This window comes from Lagenorhynchus albirostris, chromosome 10 (assembly GCF_949774975.1).
Source record: "Lagenorhynchus albirostris chromosome 10, mLagAlb1.1, whole genome shotgun sequence".
In the NCBI taxonomy this organism is placed as follows: domain Eukaryota; kingdom Metazoa; phylum Chordata; class Mammalia; order Artiodactyla; family Delphinidae; genus Lagenorhynchus; species Lagenorhynchus albirostris.
Window position 1 is genome coordinate 61,220,081 of NC_083104.1, and position 14,871 is coordinate 61,234,951.

The 14,871-nt window shown below is 35.9% G+C and overlaps 1 protein-coding gene across 2 annotated transcripts in view; it reads left to right on the top strand.

The window, feature by feature from the left end:
* The first annotated feature begins 3,605 nt into the window (after nt 1–3,605).
* Nucleotides 3,606–14,871, top strand: part of BMP5 (bone morphogenetic protein 5) — a 116,990-nt gene continuing 105,724 nt past the window's right edge. For both annotated transcript variants that reach the window (XM_060164110.1, XM_060164111.1), the window contains exon 1: nt 3,606–4,095. In XM_060164110.1, coding sequence (XP_060020093.1) covers nt 3,606–4,095 — 490 coding nt within the window. The remainder of the gene's footprint in view (nt 4,096–14,871) is intronic.

Sequence of the window (14,871 nt, forward strand, 5' to 3'; positions counted from 1 at the left end):
CCTCCTAAGCATTCTCACCCCTCACTTCCTCCAACGCAATCTAAGATAGCTTCTGCTTAAGAATTTTAAGATCCTATTCAGATGATTTTGAATTATTTTCGAACTTAAAAGATAATTTAGAAGTGCAGACACCACTGACATTGGGTATCTGTCTTTCACTGCAGTCACATCTTTCAGTTAGGAATTTTTGTTTCAAGGAGAAACCAACATAACAACAACAACAAAACCCGGAGTGAAGTAGAAAGACCCATCCAGAACAGCACAGAATTACAAATGCTCCAACTTTCTTTTGAAGGGCTGGGGAAAATGGGATCAGTCTATTCGTTGTCAGTTTGCATATCCATGGACTAAATATGTCCAATTTTTGTGAGGGAAAGAGAAAAATGAATAGGAGGAATGGCAGTGGGGAAGGACTTCTTCCATACATTCGATTATCTCTGTTTCCCACCAGAAGGCTTCTTATATTAGTATATACCTCAGGCAAATACTACGCCTGAGAGGTGGGTTTTTACGAAGGCCCCTCTTCTTGGAATGTGCTTATCTTTAGGAACAATTCTTGTGATGCCCTGGATGTTTCTTCTGTCCCAACTTATTTCATACTGAATATAGTTCTTCAGTCTGTTCAGTGACTTATGCGACTTTTAAATACATGCTCTGAAATTTGGAACGTTTATACCTTGCCATTGCAAAATACTTAATCTTCTAAATTGCTCTCACATATTTACTTAGATACACAACAACCCGGCAATCCCAACGATGTGGTAAAACACCTTTACTTTTAATTAAAAATGAATCTGACTTTTCGTTTGGCGGTTAGCATTTCCCCTCTCTTCCTGGAAGGTTTTTTTTCTTCTTTATTTTCTTTCTCTCTTTGCACATGTTGATCCTTTTGAAAAATGAATGTTTGCCAAATCTAGTCTGAGTTGGAAGGGAAGGTGGGGGGAGGGTGGATACGAGAAGTTCTGACCAAGAATGCTAGCAACTGATTTCCAGTCTAAAGGTAGGCTCTGTGCCTGGTGAAGCAATTAAATTACAATTACACTGATTGATATTATAAATCAGACTTTGGGAAAATGAGTTTGGGGGACTTGTGACACCTAGACTCATTTTTATTTTTATTTTTCTGTTGGATCTTAGGGAAAAAAGTCAGCACGTGTGGAAGATAAGAATTGTTTCTTCCTCAAGGGTAACCAATTTTTACTTGTAACTCTGCTGTGCTCTAGAGACAGGAAGCGAATTCATAACCTTGATCATTGCTTCTAAATTGTAGAGAGAAAAACTGTAGTATCCTTTATCTGGGATATGTTTAATAAATGCAGAAGAGAAATGGAGAAATTTTTTTATCCCCAAGTAATTGATTTGGATCTGCACCAATGGCCAAAAAGTTCTTAGTTTGGTTTGTATATGAAATCAACAGTTTCAAAAATTTTAGTGGTTTCAACCATTTCTTACTGAAACGGTATTCTTTCACCTCCTTTCAAACTGCCCTACTGCTATTCAACGGATAGCGATGCTACAGACGTTCTCCATGTATGTCAGTATTTGGGTCTGCTACTGTGGTATCCTACCTGGCTATTAATAAAGTATTTTCAGTAGGGCAAATATTCAACAGTGTCATCAAGTTTGCAGTAAGTTTGCATAAGAAAAATTATGCAGACAATAAGATTCCACAAGCCCTTTTGGTATCTTGCCTTCACCAATAAATTGTAGATTTATGAGAAACATGGCTTTGCTTTAGACACTCAGAGGAAATATTTAAAAAGAAATTAAATAAGAAACCGGGTGCCTCTAGGTAGAGTAAAGGAAAAACATTAAAATTTCATAATAGTTTGAGAATTTGCTCGATAAATCTGCAACTGGTATCAGAATGCTATCCCAGACAATGAAAGTACTGTGAGCCCTAAGGTTAAGGGAGAGCTTGTAAGGAAAATTATAGCTGCACAAAAACGTTGTAGACTTCCAAATTTTAAAGGCATTAAACATTAAGGATAAACACCTACTTTGCTCATTTCCCCGGATTAAGTATGGTATTTTAGAAAGGTGTGCACTTTCCCCATTATACCCATCAGATTTTAAAAACACAAATTTCAGTCTGCATGTAGTCATGAAGAATATTTGACTTGTGTTTATTTGCATGGGTCAAGGCAAATCAAAGTACTGAGTACAACTTATGGGAAATATCTAATTTGTAAGTCAGTTTACATTTCAACTGAAATGACTTGAAAGTTGAGAATCATGACACCATATCTTAGGCTATTTTTATTTCAAATGCACTGAGTTAACAAGAGAAATATGAATACATTTTTCTGCTTAAAATTTTGATGTTTGAAGATCATTATACCTGGGCTATCTCATCACCATTATGGAATTATTATAACTACTGCTTTGGGAGCTAGAATATATTTTCTGGTGGTGAATTCTCTACTGTATTTTATTCTAAAGAGATCTGGCTGTCATTAACAACAAATTAACCTCAATTTATGACGCTTCCTTTTATTTTTCAAGAAGTAAGCTTTAATAACTTATAAAAACTAGAAATAATCTCAAATACAGAACGGAGACATCTCATGCTAATTCAGCCACAACCTGAGACTTAATATAGAAGTGTATTAAATGTGTACTATTAAAAGAAAGATCTGAAAGGGTCCTCTATAAAATTGGTGACCAAATTTCCAGTCTGCCGCTTGAAAACTGGCTTTTTCCCCCGCAGAACTTATATGCTCCATGCATCACTGTGCTGTGTCAGATGCGTGCCTATAAAATTGCGAAAATGAAGTCTCTTCTGGTAGCAAAGGGGTTAAGTTCTTTTTGCTTTACCAGTTTCAAATTACAATGAGAAGCCTCTTCTTTCCCAGCAGGGTTGTGCTTACATTACTCTTTAGATCTCCCTTGAAGAGGGCTGGTATATTTGTGTCTGCTGGAGGTGGAATTAACAGTAAGAAGGAGAAAGAGAGTGAAGGGACTTTCAGGAAGGTTTGCAAGTAAATTCAGGAAAACACATTGACTTGAATAGTACAACCTTGAGTCTTGTTTTACACTAAGACGACACAAAAGATGTTAAAGTTATCACCAAGCTGCCGGACAAATATATATTCCAACACCAAGGTGCAGATCAGCATAGATCTGTGATTCAGAAGTCAGGATTTGTCTTGGAAAGAGCTCAAGGGTTGAGAAGAACTCAAGAGCAAGTGAAGATCACTTTGGGAACTACAGTTTATTAGAAGATCAACTTCCGTTCATTCAAATACCAAAGGCCTGATTATCATATATTGATATAGGAATGCATAGGTCATCTGATCAAATAATATTAGCCGTCTTCTGCTCTATCCATGCAGCAAAAACTCTTAACAACTGTGGATAACTGGAAATCTGAGTTTCAGCTTTCTTAGAAATAACTAATCTTGACATATTCCAATATATTAAAAATAGGGCAGGAAAATCAATGAGGATGTGTGTTCAGAAATGTCACTGTCATGAAGAATAGGTAAATTTGTTTTTCAGCTACTGGGGAAATATACCTCCTAAGAACTTAGATTTTTTTGTTTTTGTTTTTGGTAAGAGGACAAGAACGACTAAAAAATATCAACTTTTGCTTTTGGACAAAAATGCATCTGACTGTATTTTTATTTAGGGGTATTGTGGGTTTCCTCTGGAGCTGCTGGGTTCTAGTGGGTTCTGCGAAAGGAAGTTTGGGAGACAATCATGTTCACTCCAGTTTTATTTATAGACGACTACGGAACCACGAAAGACGGGAAATACAGAGGGAAATTCTTTCTATCTTGGGTTTGCCTCACAGACCCAGACCATTTTCACCTGGAAAACAAGCTTCCTCTGCACCTCTCTTTATGCTGGACCTGTACAACGCCATGGCCAGTGAGGAGAACCCCGAGGAGCCGGAGTACTCTGTGAGGGCATCCCTGGCAGCAGAGACCAGGGGAGCCAGGAAGGGCTCCCCAGCCTCTCCCAATGGGTACCCTCGCCGCATCCAGTTGTCTCGAACGACTCCCCTGACCACCCAGAGTCCTCCTCTAGCCAGCCTACATGATGCCAACTTTCTGAATGATGCTGACATGGTCATGAGCTTTGTCAATTTAGGTATGTTGTTCGTTTATTTGTTAATCTATGTTATTGCGAAGTGGACGTTTTCCTAATGGTAAAGTAGCTGCCTGGTAGGTGGTCATGTTTATATATAGTCATTTTCTATAACTCTCCTCTCCAGCTTCTGTTTCCTTTCTTTCATTGACATAAAATAAGATTTTGCCTTAGGCAACAAAGTCATATGTATATATATATATATTTAATATAAAAAGCTAAAATTAAACACATCGTTTGGGTAAATTTGGGTCTTTTCTCATCTTGTTAAAATTTCAACTTTGCTTAAATGTATGAATAAACAGGCAATAGTTTAAAAAAAGGAGAATTTATGAGGATAGCTAAGCTATAGGCAAAATAATAGTCATAGTAATAATAATAATGATGATGATGATGCAAGTATTTACAGATGGAAAAGTAAAAGTGACATTCTGGACCATTTTTTGGTTAGTAATTTAAAAGGCATATAAGTATAATTTATATGCCACTTAAGAACTCTCATTTTAGTGAGGAAACTACTGTGAAAATATTGATGTGAAATTAATTAAGTTTAAATAATATTGTAAAAGATTACTATCAAAGACTTTCAGGGATAGATTCTGAAATGCTGTGAAAAATATTTTGGAAAAGAAGTTTCAATCTAACATTTTTTAACTGTAATGATTAAAATATATTATACTTCTTTGACTTTTTTCAGAGGCAAGAGAAATGTAAAACATGCTATGATGCTTTACCTATACAGAACTTTCCTTGTCATTTAAGATAAAAAAATTTCAATTGAAAAATTATTTAATTAACAGGATGGTTAGAGAATAATTTTAAAAATTATGTTTTAGTGCTGATACTGACGATACCTAGAAAATTGATATTGACAATATCAAATGATAAGTTAGTGCCCAGTATTTCATCTTGCAATAATATTAAAGAGTCACCACTTTAAAATGATTTTACAGGGGCTGTAATTTTCTTTAAATTTTTTAGTAGTGACTGAAGGTGAAAATTTACTATCTTTAAACATTCAAAAAAAACCACATAGAGTGTATTTATTTTTGAAGACAAAACTTAATCAATAAATTTAATCAATTTTAATGTTATAACTTTTAAAACTTTATTTTAAAAGTGCAATCTACTTGGACTTAAAATTGACATTTTATTACACACCTAATTTAAAACTTCCTCAAATAATATCTCAAAAAATATTCTTTGAAAAGTCAGATAGCAACAAATCTTAATAACACATGATGCTTTTATAATATGTGTTGCTTAATATGCCCTGATCATTTGCTCTGAGCAATCCTAGCAGGAAGGATAAGGTGCCTAATAAATCATATGTTTCACGTTACAGGAGACAAAGCTCTCATTATAAGTTTTAGTAAGTCATCATTGGTTGCCTTAATCGGGTGTCATGGGGGCCTTTTCTTCTACATGTAATTAACAGGTTCCTTTGGAACTTTCAAGCCATTAAAATATATCTTAATTCTAAATTAGTTTGCTTTTTCTTCATGAGTGGCATGCAAATGTGACTCATGGTATGTTTGAATTTGTAGCAATTTCTTAAGCTTATTCATTAATTTAAGTAAGTTTTAATATTTTCATAGAAAAAATGCAATTTAGCATGATTTACATATTCATAAAATAAATCACTGAAAAAATCAGTTCAGGTCATCTAAAATCTGACAGGAAACAATGTGTTATGTTATGTACTTTATAAAACAATAGCTCAGTCATGAATCTTTTCTAATAATATATTAAAATTGAATACTTTGATCATTCACAAGAGAGTGTATTTATTTTTTCAGAAAGGAATGAAGTATGATTTTTGAACCCGTGCACCATTGATTTTTTTTGTTTTTTTCACCATTGATTTTTATAAATCTACATAAAATAAGAAAGCCAAAACCAATAATAAAGAGTTTTATTCAAGGACTTTTAGGACCATTTTTGTCATTAAAGAATACTTATATTTTTAAATCAGTAGACTTTTGATTATTTGTTTGGATTATAATAACAAAGCAGTTTATTAACTATACCATGAAATATAATTATTCATTTTACACTAGAGAAACAATACTGAATATAAGCTTCAGAAAATTTTTATTTATTTATATATTCTTATCATGCTTAACTTGCTGAGTAGTGATTTATCTTCAATAATAGACCGTATTGTTTTCACCTTATTTAATAATTCCAAACGAAATGTCTCACATGAAATTACTGACAAATTGATTGTGATACTAAGTGAGTTTTTCCTAGTAGTCTCTGAGGAAAATTGACCCACAGTTTTATTTTATTATCTTTAGACCATGCCTTCTAATACGTCCAAAGCTTATAGTCAATCACTACTTAGTAAAAAGCTTTAACTTCTATATTTCTTCCATAATAAAATAGGTCAAAGTATACTTAGAAAAGGTAAGAGTGTAATATCATCATTAACGGTGCTAAGAATTTCAGTGCTTCTTACTGTAAAATTCATTAACCAATATTATCGTAAACTTTTTTCACTTTCTGTAAGACTCAAGAGGATTTTATTTTATTTTTTTAGTATCTTAAAAGATATGTATATAGTAGAGATTGAGGGCAAATGATCAAATTAGCAAGAGGCAAGGGATTTGTACTGAGGAAGTCACCTGATATTTAAAAATGTGAAAAGAATCTGTTGACATTTCCCATAACAAGTTGAATTATATAAAATGGATCTAGTAGCATCCTTGTTATTAATGCCTGCTGTGTCATTTTCAAGTCAAATAATGGATTTTCTACAATTATCTTGTCATTCAGAAAGACATTTTTTCCAACATAAGTTTTGCTCACCAAGAACAATTAAATTTAATTCAAACTCTGAATCATAATTAAAAAAATATCTATTTTTTAAAATTTCAGATGAGATTAGTTTTATGTTCATAAGCATAAAATAGAGTAGAATTTACTAGAAGAAAAAATAAAATGTGAATAAATGGCCTCAAGGCCAATGTAAACAACTAAATATGAAACCAAACACATTATTCTGACCTTTAAATTATTTTAGTATTTGTTCACTTTGAAGAAACAAATATTAATTATTAATTGTGTGAAGAGAAACTTTCCACCTTATTTTATTCATTATTCTTAGGCCAACTTTTGTCAGTCTCATAGTCTATAGCTTTTACAGATTGACTTCTCTGCTTTCTCTCTAAAACTAATGAATATCAGTGGAATTTTGCTTAGTCAATTCCACACTATTTAGTTAGTAACAAAAATATCTTTCTGGTAAATTTTTTCTTTTTCAAAAATGTTAAGGGTTAGTTTATATATCAAATACCTTTGCAAATTAAAAGAATGATTAGGTAAGTTGCTTGCAACATTTAAGCATATCTCTAGTTTACATAAACAAGTAGTGTATTTCTAAGATCTTTTAGTTAGAAACCAATTTGATTACTTGGTGATCATAAAATTAAAATGACATAACATTGTAGATGTTTTAGAGGAAATTACAAAAATCAGTCAACATAGGAAATTCACTTTTGTATTATTCTTTGTCAACATGTATTTCCCTGATAGAGAACTCCGGGTTTATTAATGGGCTTTGATCAGTTGGTTTGGAGTGAAATACTCAGATACAGTTCAAGAATGTATATTCATTCTCAAGCATAAAAGTATAAAAATGTGATGCTTACATTTTTTCATGTTTCATGACAACATATTTAACATGTTAAGGTATGAAATAGAAAAAAATGCTTAAACCCTTCTCCCCTATTTCCCCAAATCATTAAACTCCCTTGGTATTGGAAGAAAAAAAAATGCTTATGCCCTCAGTTGACAGCTTTGAAAGACATCTTTGATATTTATTGTCGGTTTTGGCTGACTCAAGTGCCCAGTGGAGAGGAATTTATACACAGATCTACCTAAAGATGCCTATCTATGTAGTCTCTCCAACAGGGTTATTAACACTTGTGTAACGTAAACACACCTATAAACACACACACAAATTTTTTTTTTGAGGAAAGGGGGATGGGATGGAAGGAAAGATGATCTAAAACCATTATAGTACATATTCATGGATTATGCCTGGAATCACAAACGGTAATACTGGGTAAAACAATCATTCTTTACAACTTCTCACTTTTGAAGAGAAAAGAAGTCACTGAGGGTGGAGACCTTTTTCTCTCTCTTCTTCATCAACCCTTGGCATTCATGAACACACCCCAGGGGGATTCTCGTTCTTCTCTAAAGCTATGTCCTTGCTGATTGATGGGCATGGCTGCAGAGATAGTTATAATCATAGTTTAAATAGAAGTTTTTTGCACGTTTGAACGGTCACTCACAAATCTCTAGTTTTAGAAGTTTAATCAGAAGTCATGGCCGGAGAGAAGAAGGTATGATAACACCTGTCGAAGGGCTTGGGGCTGCTCACCCACCATCTCCAGCTCCTTCCCTTTCATTCTTCCATTTCTGCAATATCACCTCTCTCTCTCCTCCCCACCTCCTGCCCCTCCCGTTTGTTGGCCTTTCCTCTGTAGTTCTAGGGCCTCTCCAGCTTCAGGCTTTCTTGGCATCCCTCTCCTGACTGCCCCCACCCTTCCTGGGGTCTGCCTTTGGTCCTTGTTTCTTCGTGGCTAAAGGCTTAGATGAGCTGAAAATCAATTCGTCACAGCTCCATCATTGAGGTACAGTCTCCTGTTTTCTCTCTGTTGAGAAGGAAAAGGTTATGATGGGCCCATTGCAGCCTCCACCCATCAGGAGAAAAGCTCCCCAGGGCATCAGAACCTCTCTGGCTGTTGCATCCCCTTTAACTGTTTCTCTACCATGCCTTTCATCTTCGCCTCCTCACCTCTCCCCCAGGATCCCATGGACTGAATTTAATTGTTTTTGCCATTCTTATTTTATAACAGTATTAAAATTTAAAAGGGGAAATTCAAGGGCAAGTTAAAAAAAAAAAGGGAAAAACACACCACTGAACAAAAATAACGCTAATCAAAAATGCGATCCATTTTTGGTTTATAAAACCCATTGGCTAACAGAATTTTTATGGAATACTCGTGGCACGTCTGTAAAGAAATGAGGATTTCCTTTGTTAAGTTGAAGAGAGATGTTGAGAGGGCATAAAGAGATCAAGAGTAACGGTTGGAGACAGAGAACAATGAGGATGAGATGGAGAGAGTAAAAGTATTTTTTAAAGCCCTGGAAAGGAGGAAAATGAATGGAATGAGTGTTAGGGGCCGTCTCTGGGCCTTGCAGGTGGAGGCTGTGGGGAAACCCTCTGTCTACCTCATCCTGAAACTGCTGCTAGTACCACATCCCCAGCCACATCGGCTCCAGGGGGAAATCCTTTCATCCTTCCGGACTGAAACACCAAAGTGGGGCAAAGAGAGGGGGCGCTCTCAGTGTGTGTGTACAAGGAGCACACAGACGGGCTACTCACATTTACAGTCATAAATAACGTAGTAACTCAGCTTGAAAAAAAAAATAGGTTAAAGAAGAGGCTTCCCTGATGCAGAGAGGGGCTGAGATCAGAGGAGCCACTGAAAGGCTGGGAGGGAAACAATGCATCCCTTGTTCTAGGGAATATTTATGAGTGCTTCTTTGCACCTTCAGTTCATATTTTATTGGCTGGGCTGTGGGGTTTCCCCATTTGCTCATCTCTTAAAATAATACCCTTGGCTAAGATATCCTTTAAAATACACCAGTCAGCCCTGACAACTGGCTCATTTATTTGGGGGGAGAAGGAAGCTGTTGTGATGTTGATGTCTAACGGGAATGTTTAAGATCCAGTCATGGAGCTTAAAATTATGACAGTGTGATAAAAATCATAGTGGGAGTATTCACCTGCCTTTTTTGGAGATGTTTACAAGAATCTACTCAACTAAGTAGTAACCCCAGGTTTGTACGAGTCTTATCTAAACGGCTGTGATAAAATGATAATCTAATAAGGTAGAAACAAAATCTGTTAAAGTGTACAATGTTTAAAACAAGCAAAAAATGTCATTTGTAGATTTGCAAGAAGGTTCTTTAGCGGTTTTGGGAGAAAGGGAAATAACAACAAACCTTCATAACCAAAGAATGTACATATCTACACTTGGAAGGCAGTGAATTACATACACATTATACAAAACATAGAAACCCAGACCTTGTGTAATGTTAAATTGTTTGATTGGTATAGAAATGAAACAAAGGTTTAATTATTTAATAATTATTTTATAATTTCTAAGATGATGAAGATCCTTGCCTTTACGATGATGTGTCCTTTCATTTTACTTTTCATAAACAATGGAGTCTTGGGGCTTGCCTTACAAAAACAACCCTGCATTTTAGAAATAAATACATCTAATTATATTATCTCTTACATATTGTGTTTATTTAACTTCTTTCTGGAAGTAAATAACAATTTTATTGTTCTTGTGGTTTAACAGCTTTCCTTAAGTTGTTTGCAATAAAGAAAATAGTTTAAAGAGGTTAGATGCAAATCTCACTTAGATTTTATGCAGGCCTATGAAACATGTCAACATCAAAAGATTTATTAACATTTACAGACCCCTTCAGCTATGCTGTCCTGATATGAGAAATTCAATATTATTTGTTGCACACAGATTTCCTGTCCTCAGTGAAACTTTGCTATTAGCCTTCCTATAGAGGGAGAGGCAGTCTATTTTCAGAATTCTGAGTCCATGGCATATTACTGCTCAAACGGCTTTAAGATTTAATTATAAATGAAACCTAATTGCAGAGTAGCATAGAAGAAGCCAGCATGCCCGGATTAGGATCCCATAGTCTACACTTTCTTGCAGGGTGACCTTGGGCAAGTTACATCTCACTGTGCCTCTCATTCCTTGCCTAAGAAGTGCTGCTGATAATAATACCACCTTCCTCCTTGGGTACTGAGAGGATTAAATGAGTTAATCACATACAATTTTAAGAAGAGTATTTGGAGCCTAGTGAGACCTCACGAAATGGCCGTTATTGTTACTGGAATTTCATTTGTAGCCAACATCTGTACCACATTTGCAGGAGCAGCTAAGTAATTCACAGAGCCCAATGTAAAATGAAAACGTGGGGCCACTTGTTTAAGAGTTATCAAGAATTCCAAGATGGTGGCAGCATGGTATTAGACCCGATGCGGGACCCTCTTGAGTACATATTTGATTTCATGTTACACTAGCAGGAATCAAGCCCTATTCATCCTTTTCTTATCCCCAGTGGAAAGAGACAACATGCACAAAGTGCATCATTTGAGGAGAGTTTAATTAATGTTATAATATTTCTAATGTTGTAGGTGGGGTTTTCTGGAAAAAGTGGAGATAATGCAGAATATGGAAAAGCAGGGGAGCCTTCTTTCATGACTCCTAGGATGGAACGGGAGCAGAAACAGTTACCAGAAAGCTTAGAGGAGGACTGTAGAGGGAAGGCACCCTGACGGGAACAGTGGCCTTTGTGAGAACGATGCCAGGCAACCAACCCCTATGGACTCAGCAGGGAGGGAGGTCAAGCAGTAAATACCCAGACCTTACTTTTCTGCTGCCTTTCCCATTGGCTGATCTTCACTGAAAGCCAAGGGCCGTGGAGCCCATTGGATCAGCTCCTGAAAAGTCAGCCTCTCCATGTAGAGAGCTGAGCAGTGAAACAGGGAGAGTGTATATTGAGACACCAACTGAAGATATTGGGGACAACTGGATAAATGCATATTGAATGTTTAGTCAACAGGAGTTCTAGAATCACTTCAATTTCAGTGCAAGTTACTGATAGGTATGTTAATCCTTGTCCTGGTCAATTTATTGCAAAATTTAAGAGATAATCATAATATGGTGTGAGAACTAATTATGTCACAAGTTGGTGAAGTGGCAAAAACAGGCATGGCATGCTGAAAAAAAATTCTTAAATTGTATCTGGATCAGTAATTTCACATGATATATTAAAACTGTTTTAGAGGAAACTGAAACTAGAAACAAAAGCCACAATACAAATAGACTACCATTGCCAATCACAAAACTCAGTAAAGAAAGCGCTAGAATATACGCAGACTCATAGGGCAAATATAAAGGGCAATATGTGTTTTCAATCTCTAGGCCTGTTGATTCTCAATTCTATGTCATTCTTCCTGAAACGACCCGTGACTGTGTGTTAAAGTTTTGTGAATTCTGAGTGGAACCATATAAAATTCTCCACAGTGCATGTTGCAGGTAAAATTCATTTCAGGAGGAGGCAAATTCGGATGATTGTCTTTCTTCTTTGTTACCTTTCCTCTCCCCTAGCAGAGTTCCTGTGACTCACAGATGCGGAATTTCATGGGGGAGCAGGTGTGTCTGCTGTTTAGTTCTCATAAATAACCAACCTCTAAGCCTCGAGGCCAGAGCCATTCCCCTACCCTTTAATCCCAGAGGAGCTTTGAGTAGAACAGCTTCTTTCCAGTATAAACTGTTCCCCTTCAAAGCTTTGTAGGATGGAAATTTTAACCTGCTTTTACTTCTATAATTATCAAAAGCAGAGGAAGGGTGAGTTCGACTTGGAAATTATGTAGGCTCCTCTGCAAATAACTTTGATGCAGACATTGAAGACTCATTTAGTGAGGAAGAGGTGAAGGTCATCAATTCTATAAGCCTTATGGTTAATATTTTGTAGATGTTTTCTTTGCTCAGAGTGAGGAGGGGTTATTTGGTTCTCTAACCCTCTCAGGAGGGTTTAAGTGTAAGCGTTTTGGAGTCACACTGTTTCGAAAATCAGCTTTGCATTAACACCTGCATATCTTTGAAGAAACTAGTTCACTTTGTGGGACTATTCCCTCAACTGTAAAGTGGAGATCATAATGCAGAATTGTAGTTAGGACTTAATAAGGCAAGGGTATAAGTCTTTGAGCCGACATGAGCAAAGGATGCAATTAACGATCCCTATTGCTACTATAATTCCTTCTACTAGAGGGATATCCATGCTGTTCTAATGTTTCAGTTGGTGTTCTACGCCCAGTCCACCAGACATTGTCAGATAATTTTCTATCTGAAACTGTGGAACATTATGCACATGACTTTTGCTCCATCCAAAAGAAAATGAACTTGAATTTCAGGGACTCTGTCTTCAAATTGGTCAGTTGATGGGCTCTGCTCCCTCCTTGGGGTGTCCAAGGAAAGGTCAGTTCATGACTGAGCCTTTGGGTAACTGTGGGGCTTCCCTGTGATCACCTGAAGGCAACACTTTCTGTGAGTTGCTGCTGAAAGGTGCTTTTCAGTTACTTTTGGTCCCTTTCCTAGAACGAACCCAACATTCTACTTTAGTTCCAGATATTACCTTGCTTGTTATGGAGAAGGGGAAACTGATGGCAGGCCAAAGTGATAATATAGAATTAGAAAACATGTGGTGGTGAAGGCTGGGCATTCTCTAAAAGACCCTTTTGAAAGACAGGAAGAAAAAATCTTGAGTTCGAAAGCTTATTTTCAGAAGCCAACTTGTGTTTTTCTTTAGTTTTAATTTTGCAAAAAGTTGATTCATGATGAAAATATTGGTGAATAAACTCCTGAACTCTAAAAGAGGAAAGCCACTCTGTTCAAATAATCATTCAATCCTGGCACTTTTAGTGTTGTCTGTTAATCAGATCATGTTTGAATTTATGATTTTCTAATTTGTAGCTGTTCTCATTACTATTTGTATTATTATTATCATTTTGTTTCTATTTCAAACAATTCAGCCTTAAGCATTTTGACTTTCCTAGACTATTTCTTTGGGTGTTTCTTTTGTTTTTCAGATGACAGTCAGATCCTTTTATTAATTTTCCTGAATTGCTTCTTGTTATAATATTTTAAAGCAGGATGGGAATTTATGAGTTTTATCCAAAAAGTCACACAAAAGGCCATGCATGAACTGTGGACCTCTGTTGATTACAGTATCCATATTAAAAAGTCATCACATAGACTTATGATATTTCCTAATATGTTGAGTGGGAAAATATGGATTTATTGTTTTTTCATTATTTGATAACATGCTAAAGATAAGTCATTACGATGCTCTTTGCTAAAGTTTTCATTGTGGTGAGTGAAGTTCTTAAACTAAAATATGGATTCCAAAATTTATTGACATGTTCAAATCAACAATTAGGATTTTTTTGTTCCATACTGCCATATCAAAAACAGTTAGCATTTTACAGTTATTTACTTGGAGGGAGAATTTATCAGAATTAAGCAAGCTGTTTATCATTGTTTTTTTTGTGTGTGTATGTGGTACATTTAAAGTATATGACATTGTCACATAATTTTAAATGATAGTATAGTTGTAGCAACAATGACAACAATTAAGTATAATTCCTGTGCTGGGAACTGGACTAAGTGATTTACACGCATTATTTTAGTTAATCTGTGTCTCAGTTTTATGGGTAAATATTTTTCTGTTCCCATTTATTGGTGTGAAAATTGAGACTCATCAGAGGTTAAATAACTAACAAAGGTCACCAACCTGGTAAATGGCAGAATCAGTACTAGGACCACGATCTGTCTGGCTATACTTTTTTTTGTTCTTTGTCACTACTCTTTAGCTTAGGTAACCTACCTTTGAAATATATAGACAGCAGTGCAACTTCTAACAACAATAATCATCGTTTTCACTTTTCTACATCACTTTAGCATACAGCACTCAGGGAAGTGGATATGACCCCACAATACACATCTGTGAGCACTGGGGATCTGACAGGTCATTCATTCAGTCATTGGGCAAATGGAACTGACTACCTACTATTGGGTCAGGCACTGTGGAAAGACTCTGCCTGGCCCACTGCCAAGATCACAGGGCAAGAGGAACCAGGTCCAGGCCCAGAGTTCTTGATTCTTG